This window comes from Hypomesus nipponensis, chromosome 8 (assembly GCF_054491055.1).
Source record: "Hypomesus nipponensis isolate SF chromosome 8, ASM5449105v1, whole genome shotgun sequence".
Lineage (NCBI taxonomy): Eukaryota > Metazoa > Chordata > Actinopteri > Osmeriformes > Osmeridae > Hypomesus > Hypomesus nipponensis.
In genome coordinates, this window is record NC_140368.1 from 5,611,710 (window position 1) to 5,629,553 (window position 17,844).

General features: G+C 44.6%; 1 protein-coding gene across 1 annotated transcript; it reads right to left on the reverse strand.

Annotated features, from left to right (window-relative positions):
- Positions 1-17,520, reverse strand: LOC146274877 (receptor activity-modifying protein 3). The gene is made up of 4 exons (XM_084703229.1): positions 17,187-17,520; positions 6,224-6,253; positions 5,915-6,077; positions 1-1,727 (listed from the first exon to the last, which is right to left on the reverse strand). Exons 1-4 carry the CDS (start codon positions 17,236-17,238, stop codon positions 1,472-1,474), a joined length of 501 nt encoding a protein of 166 aa, XP_084559355.1. The 5' UTR covers positions 17,239-17,520; the 3' UTR covers positions 1-1,471.
- Positions 17,521-17,844: the final 324 nt, after the last annotated feature.

A 17,844-nucleotide genomic window follows, 5' to 3' on the forward strand; every position in this document is an offset into this window, starting at 1 on the left:
TCTAATTCTAGATCATTTAATTAAAACATTAAATAGTAATATAAGTAAATACAGTAATCTCAGTTCTCTCCACGCCAAAAATCCTTTCCCCTCTGAAAAGCTCAAACGCTGTCTTTGAACGAACAATTTTGGCTCTGACGGTGATGGATGCTTTCTCTCTTCCACACGCACTCACGGAACGATTTAACAGATGGATTAAATCACAATTAGCGTCAGAGAAATCTCTGCTGAGGTTTATGGAACAGGCTCTATGGGGCCTCGGCTAGTTAGCTGACAACAATCCAGACAAAAGACTAATCATAAAGTCAAGCTCAGGGCTCCTAGGTCTGCATGTCTTTTTTCTTCTGTTTTTTCATATCTGTTTAAATTTTTTGAGCCTGCGTTACTTTCTTTGACTCTAACCCCTGTGTCAATATAAGATGGTGACAAGAAACAGCGGGATAACATTAATGGCAAAACATTTGTTTACATTACTTTTGTTGACTATGACTTTTGCGTTTCACATTTGACCTGTACAGAAATATACATCAGGATTGGATAAGCAGAACATGAAGCTGTGGGCCAGTCTGATACACCAGCGCCAGGATGTCATCTACTACAAGGATATAAGGGGAATTAGAGGTGCTCCGAATGGACAGATTTGGCTCCAGCTAGATTGACCTTTAGATGCATGCAGACAGTAGTCATGGTACTTGGATACAGCCTTTCCAGACACATGGTCTGGCTGCTGGACCTGTGAAGGAGTTGGCAAAGACAGCATCAGAGAGACAGAAAGAGCATGGTGTGGAACAACAGAGAGGGGGACAGTGTGGTTGATACAGTAGACGGCACAGGTGAGGTGAAATAACTGCACGAGGCAACTCTCAATGAGCCTCAGTGAGTCTGTTTCTGTAGAGAGCTCTGCCAAAGAGAGTCCTGTCTCAGAGGCCCATCCAAGGGTCTTGTTCCCACTATGTCAGAGAAGTTATGAAGGTGAGTCCGTTCCTATCGGATCTCTGGTACATCACAACACAAAAGACAGAGGATCCCATTGTCTAACCCCATGCCTGTGGGGCAGAGGTTATCCTTTATACTGTACAAGTCTGGCTCCATCCCAAGCAGTGTAAATGTCATAGTGATGGATATCATTGGACGATGTTGTTGAATAAATGTCATTGTTTGATTGGTTGTGTTTCTCTGTGGTCTTTCAGCGCTGTGGGCCGATGAAGAGCTCCTTCCGTCTTAGGAAATGTGTCTCCTGGTGTTCATGGTCTGTGGTGTCCCACTTTCTGTTTAACTCATTAATACATATTCATGTTCTAGAATGTCAGTGGTGTTTTTAAACAAGTGGTTCTAGAACGCCACAAGCAGCTCTGGAACCAGAGAGAGAGAATGAGAGTGTGAGAGAGAGAGAGAGAGAGAGGGTGTGCTTCATCCTCATTCACCCTCACCTCCTCCCCTTCCTCCTCCTCCTCCCCTTCCTTCTCCTCCATCAGGCCATGATGTCACTGCGCTTGCTACACCACACCACCAGGGCGATCATAGCCAGCGTGAGGAAGACTGGTATTAGGATGAGGATGGTGAGGGTGTCGTCCGGGGGGTCCACCCAGATGATCCTTTCCAGGGTGCAGTTGGAGAAGAAGTGCTTGTGGATGCGGATGATGTAACTCTCGGCCAGAGGGTTGGGCCAGAAGCAGTTGATCTTGACTGCGTTGATCTCCGTGCACTGCGTGAACATGTGGTACTGACTGTGGAAGCAGAGAAAGAGAGAGAGAGAGAGAGAGAGAGAGAGAGAGAGAGAGAGAGAGAGAGAGAGAGAGAGAGAGAGAGAGAGAGAGAGAGAGAGAGAGAGAGAGAGATGATGATGGAATGAAAGAGGGAGAGAGAGGGTTAACATTATGTAACAAAACTTGTCATTGGAATATGGAACTGTGTTCTATGATTCTTTCTTTCTGCCAGTCATTCACCTGACCAAGCCAATACCTTAACCAGCCATTCAGGGCTCCTCTCTCCAAGTCATAGTCTTCAAACCACCTCCGCACCAGGGTGAATTGAGGTCAGGGGGCAATATTCAAGAAGTCTGTATCTCAGTAAATAGATGTCTTATTTAAGGGATAATAGAAGAAAAGAGCCTATTTGTGGGATTTAGCTGCTTAGCAACTGAAGCCGTGCTCTATGTTTCAACGTGCCTGAAACGAGCATTGCAGTGGCAGATATCAGCAATGTTCTTACGCTGCAAGAAGGAACTTTACAGATAGAGTATGAATTCATTATGAATTTAGAATGTTTATTTTCTCCAGAGTATTAGAACCTAGCTGTACTCAGTTTAAATAACGCTGTTTTGCTCTGCAACAGAGGCATCCTGAGTGAAACGTCTTTATTAATATAATATACGCAACGCCCCCAAAAAATAAACATTTATATTAACTGCCGTCTATACAAACTGCCTGAATGGTGAAATCTCACCATCAAGAGCACTCTATTGGTTCCCAATGTCACTCATTCACACCTCATTGGATTATACTTCAGAGCTCTCAAATCCTTCACAACTCATTGGACAGTCCCATAAGGATCCAATTTTGCATTTAAACAAGGTGTGCACTTAAACCCATTACATCACACACGGTACACAAACCCATTATACCCTGAAACACTTTGTCCTGTTTTTCACACTAGACTGACATGGAGCCTTGCTTTGGTCACGTTAGGAGCTAAGCAAGCTTTTAGAGAGCATTACATCGAACCAGAAGGTGATAAGAAAGCGAGTACAACTGTGTGCCAGATTAGGGGTGATGTTAAATCCTCAAGCTGGTAACCTGTGTGTTTGCCTTGCGTTCAACCTCTTCACCGTCTAAGCCATTTGTGTGGTCATAGAGTGCCAGTTTTACGCAAGACAGCATCAATCAGTGTCGTCAATCTCCATCCATGCTACAAATGACCTTTGGCTAAGTGCTGCAAATCAAATAAACTAAATCTAATGTATGGACTCTCCATATGTTCACTTGCCACAGTGACGGAGGGGGGTGGAGATTCATTGATTTGGGGGGTTTCTGTGAGTGGTTTGTGGACAATTCTGGAGACTTTGGATGAACCTATTGAAAACAAACGACTGAAACTGTAGCGCAGTGAACTTCACTGAATGAATAAAATGACTGAATTTAGTTGCTTTTTTATGTGAAGTGTTGCTCAGAATTTTCGTTAAATCACCCGATTTTTTCATTATATGGGCTTATAAATCTGGATAAAAATGATGTTGGCTGTTGTGTAACAATGGTCTGCTGATAAATGTTGAGTCAGAATGCAATGTGGAATCTCCAGAGGAAATTTATAAGTAAGAATCTAAGCAGGGAAAATTAATGTTTCTGCAGTTTCACATATGAAGGCTCTGCCCAAGAGGATCTTGGGAAATAAAATGGGTGAGAGACAGAGAGAGAAAGTGTGTGTATAATAATGAAAAAAGATTGTCATATGGTAAAGTGAAGAAGCTTGGCAAGAGACATAGATGTAGACAGAGAGAAGCCAAAAAAAAGAACATGAAAATAAAAGAGAGAGATGGAAATAGAGATAGAGAGGCTGGTGGTGGAGAGGGTCTCGCAGCCCTAGATACTTGGTGTCTGGGGTGCTGTGGAAAAGAGCACTGGGAATAGTTGAAACCCCTTTGAAGTGTGTTCTCAGCTGCAACAGTCTGTCTGAGAGATAAACACACACATCCCCTTGCCATTGGCTCATGTTGCCCGCACACACACTAACAAGTAGTTTTAGAGGGGAGAGAGCTGATTTTAATATGAGTAAATGTACGTTTATAAAGATCATTTCATTTCAGAAATAAACACCTTTATAACTTTGATGGACTATGGCAGAACAATCTTTAGATAAACACCCCCTTAAGATAAGTCCGGAGGGTCTAGAAAAAAAAATCCTCTTTTAATTTACAATCAATTGATTTAACCTCTCGAGCCAGCCCCCCACCTCTGCACTGCAACTGGCTCTGCAGTACTATTGTTGAGACTTCACTCTGCTGACAGTAGATTCTCATTTTATAAATGGCCACTGTGATGCCATTTTGGGCCAATTCGACATACCTCTGATGACCTTCAGTTGATATTTATTGGTTGGAAAGGCGGCGGGTGGGGGGGGGGGGGGGCTAGTAAAGGAAAGACAGAGGTAGAGGGAGAGAGAGAGAAAATTGGAGGGAGATAAGCAGATAGACAAGAGTGTGAGGGAGGAATGGAGTGACAGAGGAAGAGAAATAGAGAGATAGTAAAAGAGAACAATGGGGTGAAAGGGGGATTTGTTGGGACACAGTCACCATCAGTAATGACCATCAGTTAATGTTCGTTGGAAGGGGAGAAGCCATGCTGGCTGAAGCCCTTGCTCGTGCGCTACTAACCATGACCAAAATACACACATTTTTCCCGGCTTCTCTCTCTTGCTCTCTTTTAATTCCTGTATTTTTCTCCCTCTGTTATCAGACTCCCCAGACACACAGCAGAGTAGGGAAGTCATGAGCAGTAATGAATAAACATGTATATTTTAAGAATGAACATGAATATGACCATGAAAAGGTCCACATACTGTATCCCACACATGCTAATAAAGGTTGTGAGGGAGATGTGGGCAAAAGGAAAACTCAAAGCAGCGAGGCTCAAAACATCTCCATGAATCTATATCTTAAGCACATTTGTACTTCTGTTTCTAACATATTTCTCTAGACATTTTCATAATAAAAAATGAAGCATCTGGTGAATGTAGCATATGTGTTCATATCTAAATATATATATAATATATATAAAAAGTGGTATGTCTGTTGTGTGTATATCGTTATTGGAGGGTCTATTCTATCCTTGTAACACGAGGTTCAGAGAGGAGCAGAGAGGGACAGACTCTGATCGTTATACCCCCGAGTTTGTCAAAGGTTGCTCACAGTCCATTTTAGGAGAACTTATTTATCTTCTTCTGCCCAGCTCCCACTGGCCCTCACCCTCACTGACCTCAGCAGGAAAGAAACTAACACAGCTTTTGGGAAGCTCGCCTCCATGCAGTCAGCTCAGACAGTGACTCACAACGGAGCATGTTGTAATGGTGAAGGAGCATGCAGGTGATGCCATGATGGTCCTTTCCCACACAGAAGCACACACACGTTGATGAAATGGGGATGGGACTCTGTCTGTCGAAGCAGTATTCACTGCCACAAAAATACCCAGAAAAACTGTCTGGCTACCTGGAAACTTCACAGCTTGATGTGAGAAAAGCCACCGTTTGATGTCTTTGTTAAAGGCTTAAAGAGTGTTTGAAGACATCTGGCCCTTGAGACTGGTGGTGAGGAATGATTAAATCATTACAGGATACAGGATGAAGTGACATTCATGGCAGAGAACTGCCATACACATTCCTCCCTCAGATGGAGACAGAAACCATGGTGGAGGCTGGGGTGGTGGAGGTAGCAAGAAACAAAACAATGAACATTGAACATTGTATACTATGACAGTATTCTAAGTTCTGCATCTCAGTGAGCTGTTCTCAGAGTCCTAGCTGAGTAGCTTTTAGTCTCTCTTTCTTTGACACCAGCAACCCTGGTGCTGGGAAGATATCTAAACTCTCTGTCACCCGGGCTGTGTAGACTTGGGATTAGCAGGATCTGGGAGCAGCCATTCATGCCAACCCCCCTGGTTTCTTCACTCATGGTTTACACAGATAGTTCAGGGAGTGGAAGGGTAGGGGAAGGTCTCTATACAGGAAGGGAAGGGGGGGTGCTAATAGGGGGGAATACATACGAGTTCCGTCCTGGTTATGTCTAGGCTTGTCTGTGTGTGTGTGTGCCCTGGATGTTCTGTGCTGTGGAAGACACTGACACACTCAAACACCAATACAAACCAACCTTTACCCCTACATGCAAACACATACACACACACACATACACATCCTCATTGGTTACCTGATGAAGTGTGTAAGGTTGCACCAATTCTGGGGGTCTATGTGGGCCATCTCCCTCTTGAAGCCTTCTCCACACACCTCCATATTCCACAGCAGGTGGGTCTCGTTGCACAATGGCACCATGGACCTATGAGGGAGCAGCTCTGCGCTCAGGTTGTCTGTGGCTGAGCAAGGGAGGGGTGGAGGAGCAAGGGCATTGCAGGGAAGAGGGAAGGAGAGAGGAAGGTTAGGGTTCACAGTAAAAAGCACTCTCTTCCTCTTCTTCACAAACATCAACCCCCCCGTCTCCTCATGCAGTCTGCTTGCCTACCTGACAAGCCCCTTGCCGTCCAGCTGTTCACTGTCGAAACAAACACAGAAACAGTGACAGTTAGTAGTCATAACAACAATCTCAGTAAAGAGGTATTCACGGTATTCTGAGCCTTCTATATCCTTCTGACATACTGTATATAATATATAATGTATATAACACTTCCTTCCTCGACTTACTCCACTCTCCCCACATTTCTTTCCCTTCCACTCTTACTATAACTCTTTGCCCTTTCTCATCTCCCCTCTCTCTCCTCTCCACTGCCTCTCCTCTCTCTCTCCTTTTCCTCTCCCCTCTCTCTCCTCTCCTCTGTGCTCCCTCCCCTCTCATAGGGATAGACATGAATATTTACCACTGTCGTTGCTCTGGTAGAATAGTAATTCCCAAGCCACATCTGATTTTATCCCAGGGAGTGGAGAGGAAAAGAGAGAGCTGTGGGCTAATGGGGAGTAGTGGAGTTGCCAGAAGGGATAGGAGAAGACAGGGGAAGACACAAGAGGAGATAGGGGAGATGAGAGGTGAGGAGAGGAGGTGAGACAAGGAGAGAGGACAGGAGGAGAGGAGGAGAGAGGAGAGGAGAGGAGAGGAGAGGAGAGAGGAGCGAGGAGAGGAGGAGAGTAGGAGAGAGGAGAGGAGGAGAGGAGGAGAGAGGAGAAGAGGAGAGGAGGAGAGGAAAGGAGAGGAGGAGAGTGGTGAGGAGAGTAGGAGAGTGGTGAGGAGAGGAGGAGAGTGGTGAGGAGAGGAGGAGAGTGGTGAGGAGAGTAGGAGAGTGGTGAGGAGAGGAGGAGAGTGGTGAGGAGAGGAGGAGAGTGGTGAGGAGAGGAGGAGAGTGGTGAGGAGAGTAGGAGAGTGGTGAGGAGAGGAGGAGAGTGGTGAGGAGAGTAGGAGAGTGGTGAGGAGAGGAGGAGAGTGGTGAGGAGAGGAGGAGAGTGGTGAGGAGAGTAGGAGAGTGGTGAGGAGAGGAGGAGAGTGGTGAGGAGAGAAGGAGAGTGGTGAGGAGAGGAGGAGAGTGGTGAGGAGAGTAGGAGAGTGGTAAGGAGAGGAGGAGAGTGGTGAGGAGAGGAGGAGAGTGGTGAGGAGAGGAGGAAAGTGGTGAGGAGAGGAGGAGAGTGGTGAGGAGAGAAGGAGAGTGGTGAGGAGAGGAGGAGAGTGGTGAGGAGAGGAGGAGAGAGGTGTCCAGCCTCTGCCTGAGACCCAGTACTAAGGGGCTTGAAACATACAGCAACACAGCACAGCATGACACCTGCAAGCTAACCCCATGCTATGTGCTTGTTTGTCACGGGAGAAAGGACACACACACAGAGAGAGACACACAAACAGTAAATTCTCACTGGATAATACACTCCTAGTGTGTAGAATACACATGAGCTTGACCAAAACCATGGGAAAGCCCCTCTGGAGGGGGAGTGTTGTTGAACCAGCTAACGCTAATTTTAACAGCTTCCTGCTGCAGGATACCATCCTGTTCAAAGCAGAGGAGTCGGAGATGGGCCAGAGTGATAAGTTCAAACAACGGCAGGTAGTCATGTGACAATAGGACTTGATACTTGTTTTTTTCTTCTTCATGCAACTATAGCTTTTACAGTATGTCTATAACACATATGCTGCTGTGACAAAACACATGTGCTGCTGTATGTATAAGGTAAGATTCATTCTAATCTCAGTCTTATTACACAATACTAAATAGAGGGGAGAAGGACATGCATTCTGAGTGTTGGAGAAACCACCCAGGATGCTCCTCCTGCCGTTACACCATGTGGTGGAGGTGGTTTGGATCCACTCCCATGACCCTCAACACCCCCGGTCTGGACACACTGAGCCCCCTTGCAGAGCCAGCAGACCAGACAGTTTCTTCCTGTCGAAACCAGACTGCCACACATTGCTTCAACGATGTCACATTACACAAGGCTTCACCTTCTCCACCTCAGAGTTTTTCACTAGACAGACAGTCCATATTAACATGTATCATCCCAGTATGAGTGGAATTCAGTATGCCATGACAACATGACAATATTATCTGTGAAATGCATGGTAAACTATGGATTTCTGTGTTTGTGTGTGTGCCTGTCTGTGTGTGTACAAGGGTGTGTGTGTGTTTAAGAATGGGTGTGTGTTTAAGTGTGTACAGCATGTGATTGTGTGTGTGGTTCTAGGCCTTCTAAAGGATGCAAGGTTCTGATTCTGATGTGTGTGTAGATGAGATGTGGGTGAAGCTGGCGTTTTCCATCTTGTGACACATCCCAAGCCCCCGCTGACTCACGTGGCGGTGTCCCCCCCTCCCCTCCAGGTTTGGCGAGGGCGTTCGCATTGCAGTGTTGATGACAACATCCGAGAAGAAGACAGCGCTTGGTCACACACCAGCAAACTAACGAGCAGCCCTCAGAGTCATGTGACTGCTTTACATGCACCCAGCCGGGTGTGTGTGTGTGTGTGTGTGCATTGTTGGTGGGTTGCTTCATTAGACTTAGGCTTTGACTGTCTCGGTTTCTTTTCCCCACCACTGGCAGAATTCACTCTGAAATTCAACCAAAGGTACTCGAGGACTTTGATTTCTTAATTTGTCGTCTCTCGAACAAAACCCAGCAAGAGTTCTCCAAGAGGAGGACAGGAGTGTGCTACAGAGAATAGTTCCTTTCTAGTGACCATGTAATCCACTTAGGACCAGCCTCTATCAGCAGCTCTCTGCCTCAAAGTTGGCACCAGGTATCTGAACATGGCTGGGTTGGCACCGGAGCTGTCGATGGATCCACTTCCCCGTGCCAAGTTGAGCACAGAGACGGACGTTCCACGTGCCTCCTCATCCTTCACGTGTGGCTCCGGACTCATCCAGGATGCCCCTCCTGCCGTTACACCATGTGGTGGAGGGGGTTTGGATCCATTCCCATGACCCTCAACACCCCCGGTCTGGACACACTGAGCCCCCTTGCAGGGCCAGCAGACCAGACAGTTTCTTCCTGTCGAAACCTCGCCTCACTGTCCTCTCGTCTCCAAAGAGAGAGAGCCTCTCCTTGAGACATGAATATTCATACTCTCCAAACTGGCAATCACTTCAGGCTGAGGATGTGAGTGAGTCTGTGTGTGAGCATGTTGAGTGCAGAGCAGGCATGTGTGTGTTTATTGTGTGCTGTGGAGCAGGCCTCTGCATGAGTGGTTCGTGTGCTGTGTAACAGACGTGTGTGTGTGTGTTGTGAACAGGAGTGAACGGGAGTTCACAACACACACACACACACACAGTGTTGCAGAGAGGCTGGTTATATCAGCTCTGAACTGACACAGAGGAGGTGGATAGTGAGGTATTGGAATAGGTGTTTGACAAACGCATATGCAACGGAACAATTCAGCACATAACTGAAAAATACGTCATTCTGTATAAAATAATGAAACATATTTTTTAATATAAAAGTGCTCACAAAAGAAAGGGGATATTGAGGCGAGTGAGTTCAGTCTGGTCAGTCTGATAACTCTCTCGCTTTTCTCTCTCAATATCTTCCCCAGTAAAGAACTCAGTGACAGTGTTTTAATATTCAGTGTTCTCTCTGTTAGCAAGCTTCATTAGCCCAGCTAATTCCTCCAGAGTGAAACTTCTAATCTGCTATGCATTTCCTGCAAGACTGGCAGGGTTAACCAAGAGCTGGACCTCTAAAAGTAATCAGCAAGGGACAGAATGTCCAGATGAAGAGAAAGAGAGAGAGAAAGAGAGAGATGGTATGAATATGTGTAGATATGTCTGTATGTGTGTGTGTGTGTGTGTGTGTTCGTACGCATATATGTATGTATACTGTACATTATGTTTGTTTTGGCAATTTTCAAAATATCTCTTCACTTGCCAACTAAATTTAGATTTCAATTGATAGGGAGGAAGAGATGGAGAGGGAAACAGAGAAACAGAGAAATAGAGCGACACAGAGAAGGACAGAGGAAAGGGGGTATAGAGAGAGACACAGACACCGGAGATTTCTGTCACAGAACTTGATTAATCTGCGCTTGACTGAGCTTGCCTGAACTTGCCATGTGAAAAGAGACCAGTGGAAAAGGCTCAAAAGTGCAAATTCCACCCATCCGAGATCTCCCAGCAAACTTAAGCAAACGCTCATAGGATTTTAGGTCAGGTCAGACTTCTCTAGAGTCTACAAAACACCCCCCTCTCCCCCTCCGCCACAGAGTCAACAGATGAAACAGTTGTTGTGGTCTTAGATGTGTATCCATACGAAGCAGCAAGTTCACCTCTCCCTATGCAGAGATATAAGACCACACACTCACTATTATATTTTGAGATTCAGCTATTTTTGTACGTTGCCACCTTGAACAGATGTTCACTAAAGTGAGTGACTGACAACACCTGGATCTGAGACAAGCAGATGCCACGTTCCGTTGGCCAAAATCTTTGAAAAGGTGTACAGTCCCGCTGCCAAAAATGTTATAAAAAATACACATCCTAATCTTAGTTGTTGTTGTTTCTCCTTGCTGTCGGAGGGAACATAACTTTGATCAAATGTCTGCTATCATCAGAACTATTTCTCAGGCTAAAGAGTACAACTATTCCTCTCTGGTGTACAGGGAACATTGCTTGGCCCTGTTAAGTCACTCAGCTTTAATTTATCTCAGCGAGCCCTTTAATGTGCACTTGATTTAGCTTCTGCGCTATTGCTGGGTAGGCAGGCTGGCACTTAGTGGCCCGTTGAATTGGCTCCACTGCGCCAGGCATGGCGAATCAATCTATCTCCTGGCTATTGTGAGTGAAGATGAAAAGGTTTTTTGTTTCACCTACTGTAACCCCTCTGGGGCCTACTTCTCTCTACCATAACCTTGGCTACCCTTCACCCTCGTGCTGTGAACAAGTGGGGAGGGGGGGGGGGTTGCCCCTGCCTGTGTTCAATGACCAGTGGCAAAACTCAAACCTGGAGGAAGACAACCAGAGAGGATCGATAACAACATACCTATCCAGGAGACACAAGAATCTGGTTGGCTCGGTGTACATGGGAACATTACAGAGGAGGGTACAGAGAGAGAGAGACAGAGTGAGAGAGCATAGACCTGACTCGACAAGGCCATGTCTCCCACAGAAAATGATTTTTTGACTGACTTGCTAAGTTAAAGCCTTTGACTTTTGAGCCAGTGTATGTTTGCAGATCTCGGAGTTTGCTACTCATCACACAAGCGCTTGTCATCAAACCAGCTTAAGCCCTGAGCACAAAGGATCGGTTGACAGTTATTTAAAATCTCTGTGCAACAGCCTGGCAAATAGTCTGTCCTCACTGGGTGTCACACGACACAAAATGACAGGAGCGTTCAAAGTATTTTTGAAACGTGAATTCCTCTTATTGTTGCAGTTCAGTTCTTGCCTGTCACCAGAATGAGGGAGAAGGTGAAGGTTTGGGTGAGGAAAAGGGTGAGGGGGTCTAAGTGTTTTGATATTTTGATATGTTCTTATTGGCTGTCTATACAGAAGCCTTATCCTCTCCAGAAGTCCTGTCTGTTCTTAGATCTCCTTCGGAGTCAGTCTTTCCAGGGCCCTTCCACAAACGCAGAACCAAGACCTCAACTAAAGACAAGCTCAGGATGAGGTCACTAGGGCTGCTCAAGGAGATTAGTCTTGGAGGGGATCATTTTAGATTTCAAATACAGCTCATCCTGGAGATAGCTTGATGGTATAGGAAGCAGATTATGTCCGGTAGATGGTCAAAGTACGCACAAGGCACAATACGTTTTTACCTTCTAAAATTATATTGGTTCTTTTTATGATAACCTTAAATATAATAAAAATGGGAACAGAATAGAATTGTACAGTCTGTTCAATAAGAAGTGAGTGTAGAGTGCTTTAGAGTGCATTGAGAACATGGATAAAGTGTACTAATAACCCAGGAGGTCTCCTCCCCTTCCCTCTCAGACACACCGTTGTGTTACACACACACTGTAATTTTCTAAATGGTATCCCACTGAGAAGCTGGGAAGAATACCTCATACTGTGACTCACACGTAGCAGGGACAGTATTCTGTTGTGATAGCAACAGTGACTGATGGATCAAGGTCAGTTGAAGCTGCCCAAGGTCTTTGCGATGACTGGTGGCACCTGGGTGACACCAGGGACGCCTGAATGTCAAGTCAAGCAGTATCTACTGTTAGACAAAGAATACTCCGTCGACTTGCAGGTCTGAAACAAGGCAGCCTCACCTCTCAGCATGTGTGAGCATGTGTTTGAGTGTGTGCATTTTGTGTTTATACGGTATACAGGATGTCGATTGACAGACTGACTGACTAAATCACTTGCCTGGACAATTTACTGACCGACTGTTTGAGGGTCTGCCTGATGTATCAAATACATATTGTATTATGTATACGAGGAGGAGGGTCAGCTCAGGTGGACATCATGATTGACACCCCACATCCAAGGACAGAACGGAAGATTCCACTGAAGTCCCACAGAAATGGAAGGGTCCAAGTGGGATACTGCATGAGGGGAGCAGCGGAGGGGTAGGAGGGACTGAAGAGTGACACGGATGTGACAGACAGAAACAGACCCTGGCCACTTGGCAAACAAACACCGGAAAAGGGGTTGTGATGGAGGGAGACAGAAATAAACTACATAGCCGGAGGAGGGATAGAGAGAGAGAGAGAGAGAGAGAGAGAGAGAGAGAGACAGAGAGAGAGAGAGAGAGAGAGAGAGAGAGACAGAGAGAGAGAGAGAGAGAGAGAGAGAGAGAGACCGAGAGAGACAGAGAGAGAGACACTTGAATGAAGTCATGTGAATGATGGTCACATACTGCAGGAAGGGACTTTCCAAAAAGAGTGATGGGCCATTTTTAAACAACAGCTAAAGACAGCTTGTGTGTTTGTGTGAATGTGTATGTATGGCCTAATCAATGGAGACTGTTGAAATTCTATAAATACAGATAAATAACGTGGTGATAGCATGTTGAGTTGGCAGGAGAGACTCATTCTAAAGACTTGTTCTAAATCTCCCATGGTTACATTTAACAGGCCCTGCAGCTTTACACCAAAGGACAACTATTTAATTCATGACAAAAGAAAAAAATAAAATATATCTTGCAGCTTCATTTGTGTGTTCTTTCTTTTTTTCCCTTTTTATTTTCTTGGTTTTCGCACATTTTCAAACACCCCTAAATGAAACGAGTGGACTGATGTTTCAGAAAACAAGCCTTGCTTATTTGAATCAACCAAGGCAGAATGTTTACCAGCTACGTGCAGGACGCGAGTAGAACAACTTCAAATACCAGACAAGACCCTTTAGCAATGGCATAGTTACATCAGACAATGGCAACACTTCCCCTCCCAAAACTGTAATGAATCAGGAGAGGATATCCGTATGAATCCTTATACTTGTACTTGGATATAGTTACAGTAAGACATGCGTTGCTGTTGTCATGGCTTTGCTGATGCAAATAGATCCTTATGACCTGAAGTCAAAAATGATGGTGGACGGAGTTACGCCAGGTAAAATCCAACTATTGATAAACGGCCTCCGTCTTGGCTGGTCTATCTGGACTGAACTCTCTGGAGTGTAACTCTGGCCTCCAAAACTTCTTTCCTGCTGTCAAGGAGCAATAGGGGGTAGCAAGAAAGAAAGAAAGGCAGAAAGTGTGATAATGAGGAAGCAAGGAGACAGAGGGGTAACAGGGAGAAAGATGGAGAGGAGAGGCAGAGAGAGGCAGATGTGAGGGGCAGAGAGAAGAGAGAGAGACAGGGAAGCTAAGAAAAGAATGAGGGAGTGGGAGAGACACATAAATCAGAGAGAGAAAGAGATCCATAAGAGGAGAGAGACATGGAGGAGAGTAACAGCGAGAAATAATGAGAGAAAGAGAGTATTTGAGAGGAATTAGATTAATTAAATAAAGATTTGGTGTACCGGTATTTCCTTTACAAATAGCCGCTCTGTTGAGGCTGTAAAAAGATCTGTCATCTCTATGAGCTGTCAGGAGCGTGTCTGCAGTGAGAGACTTGGTGGAGAGACTTCTGCTCTGCTGTTTATCTTTAAACTGATAGCCCTCGACTTTTGACACCGACCCAGAGACAGAGAGAGAGAGAGAAAGTGTACCAGAGAGAGAGAGAGAGAGAGCTGGAAGCACTATCTCTGTTTCCATGCCTCTCCGTTCTGCATAGCCCTGTCACAGATTATATTTTGCTATTGTGGCTCCTGGTGCTGTAACTGAACAGGTGGATGTAAGACCAGTGACATGGGAATCTTCTCTGCTGTTAAAGAACTCTGCTCCTCTCTGCTGTTCTAGAATGCTACTCCTCCCTGCAGCTCTCAAACCCTGCTTCTTTCTACTGTTGTAGAATGCCGCTCCCTTCTGCTGTTCTAGAAACCTGGCCTTTTTTAGCTGATACAGCCTATCTGCTCTGTTCCTGCTCTCCGGCGGTGGTGCGTGGGTTTACGTCAGATGGATGAGCCCTCCTGCTGTGCTGCTGGGAGTCTGAGAGGGGACGTCTGACTTCCTGCAGGGCTGCTCTGGTCAGACACATCTCATTATCAGAACAACGCTGACCCATTAACTCTCACACACACACACACACACACACTGCACACTCGCCTAGCGTTCACACACCTGCTCACCCATGCCCACACCAAGCGGATCTCTTGATTTATAGCCCCTGTCATGCCTGGAGGACACACCTGGGGCACAGAAGAAGAGGGGGTGGACAGGACTGTACTCGGACACTGTGACCGTGACTAAGGCTGAAGACTATGAAGAGGAGGACAGGTGAGAGCAAGGAGGAGTAGGAGGAGAAGGGGTAAGACATGCAGGGAGGAGGAAGGAGAGGAGGGGTCACAGCCTGAGGGGAGGGCAATGAGGGCGAAGATAGAGGACCCAGTTCTAAAATGACAGGGCTGGCAAGGAGAGTCCGAGCACTGCTCCCACAGTCATGAAGTTCAGGGAATAGGGACAGTCTTCTAGCCATATCTAACATCAAGTGTGTCACAATCAGTCAATCACAAACCTTTCTTCAAAGCTCTGCAGCAGATGCTTACTTGACAATCAAATTACCCAGAGAGCAGGGATTCTTGTTGTTCTTTCTGACAAGACGAAATATCCTGCATGAAAGGTTAAAAAGGTGTCTTGTCTTCATGGGACTGAGGTAAGAGTTTCCTGACAGTCCCAGGGCATTCCGTCAAGGCAAGACAGGGGCCAAGTTCAAGCGGTCAGAAAGCATGAAAATTGAATGAGGTCTTTGAAAGATGAATACGGGATTTTTCAGGATTTTACCTAAACTTTCTGGGCTAACTACATGGAGGAGTCAGTCAGCAAATCCATCTCCAGAAAAAACTAACTGAAGAAGATTGAATAAAAACTCCATCCAACAAATGGCCGTAGCATCCAAGTTTAAATGTTTTTGTTCACTTTTTTTCATTTTTTATTTATTTAACCTTTACTTAGAGGTTTGATGGACAATCATAAAACAATAACAATTAATAGATGAATATATTTCACCAAAGCTCTGCCAGGGATTGCTAAAGAGAATTTTCTGCAGTTCCGAAACCTACTAAGAACAAATAAGACTTGTTCTTTCATGCAAACTGGACCACTTAATGTTATCATATCACGCAGTTGTGGTGCAATTACATCATGTAATATAACATGCGCAATAATAATAATAATATAATGTTAAAAATAATTGCCCTGTGTCCCAGTTCTTGACAGTGAGCACATCCTCACAGTGTGATTGTTGACAGGGCTCTGTATTTAGACATGTCTTCTGGCAGCTTCTACAGGACATGGCTTGACTCCAGGGGAGTATGGGGCAGGCTGGACCCCGACAGTAGAACTGTGACCCATGCTTCCCCGATCAGCCCTGCTCTCATCACTTAGGGGTCTTACACTCTGGATATATATATATATATATATATATATATATATATATATATATATATATATATATATATATATATATATATATATATATATATATATATACCATTTACAGTACTATGGAAATATATATATATATTTCCCTGGTACTGTAAAAACAAACTGACTAACTACTTAAGGGATGTTGTATATCCGATCCTTTTGTTTTTAGAGGTACCATGTGTTTTTGTTTTAGCGGTCGCAGGATCAAATCCCCCCTGTTATGTACATAACTTTGGATTAAAGCGTCTTAAATGAACACATTTTATTGTTATACTTTTCTACAGCCTTCCTTGAGGTAATTCCTGATCTGGCATGGCTGAATTGGTGACAGCGTGTTCCTTACTAGACAGCTGTGAAGGTTCTGGGCAGGTCAAACTTGTGATTTCCCAGTTCAAGGAAGAGAGAAAGGATTGGTAAGGAAAACGTCTAAGTCTGTATATACCAGAGATAACAGTTTCCTTCCCCAAGGAACAGTCAAACCTCTGAGAGGTAACTTCCCTGACGGTGATTTAAACATAGACTGTGTATCATTTATAATGGTATATGTGGTCCAGCAAATGCATATTTTATTGTTTTGAGAACACAAGTCTTCAAATACTCTTCATTCCCTCTGCATGGGAATTATCACCAAATCCACACGAACAATCCATGTGTGTTCTGATAAATATAAACGCTTACCTACGCATAAGTGTGAACGGCTTTAATTACAGCTTCACACTGTCAAAATAATCACATTACAATTCACTTGTCAGCTACATGTCAGCTACCTCAGCCCTGTCACACGCGCTCTGTTGCTCCTTATAATTCCTGTGATGTACTGCTTTAAATACTATGAAATCAAAAGGGAATGTTACATTAGCAACTTGACTATGTAACCAGTCCGGCAGGACCTATTTTATTACATCCTCAAAAAGCATAAAATGACTTACTAGCCTTCTGTATAGCCCACGTAAATTGATTTTAAGGCCTATGACAAGAATACGTTCCTTTAAAAATCGTTTTATCCAGTAACTCAAACTCACTAGCCTATGTCAAAATAAATCAAATGTCAAGTTTCATTATTCAAGAAAAATAAAATGGAGAGAAATACTCACCCAATACTGCAATCATAAAAAGTTTGAACACCGCGAATGCATTTGTATCCATCACGTTGAGAGAGTAAAGCCCTGCACAATCGGATGCTTAATGAAACCTCAGCTTGGAGACCAATGTCTGTAGCAAACCATAGTTATCCAAATTAACTGGAAAACCGCACGGTAAAGTTTCTCACATAGTTTAAGTGTTTTAGTCTTGTCTCAAGAACCAATGACTTGCTCCGGTCAGAGAACTCGGGTCGATCTCGGCTGTATCTTTCTTGCCCCACACAGACCTCCTTGTGTGATGCGCGTCCCCACGGTCCACGGTCCTTATGCAAGCCTTCACGGTAGAAGTCTATTGAGCTCCCTTGCATCCTTGCAGAGGGAGGGGAAGACGTAGAGGGAAAGCTAGGAGGACAGAGGACAGGAGAGGGAGGCGTTTAATTATTACTTTTTTTCGAAATCAAGTCTGTAGGTAAGCTTATTTTATATTTTAAATAATTATATGCCTTTTCTGATATCGTATTTCCAAGCTGACATCATTATAATTACTTAAAAGCGCCAGACAATTACAATTGCATGATACTAAATGTATAATAATATGACTTAGGTGATGTCATTACTTTTTTTACAAATGTATTCTGCATTAGCATAATCCATAGTTAAAACTTTCAAA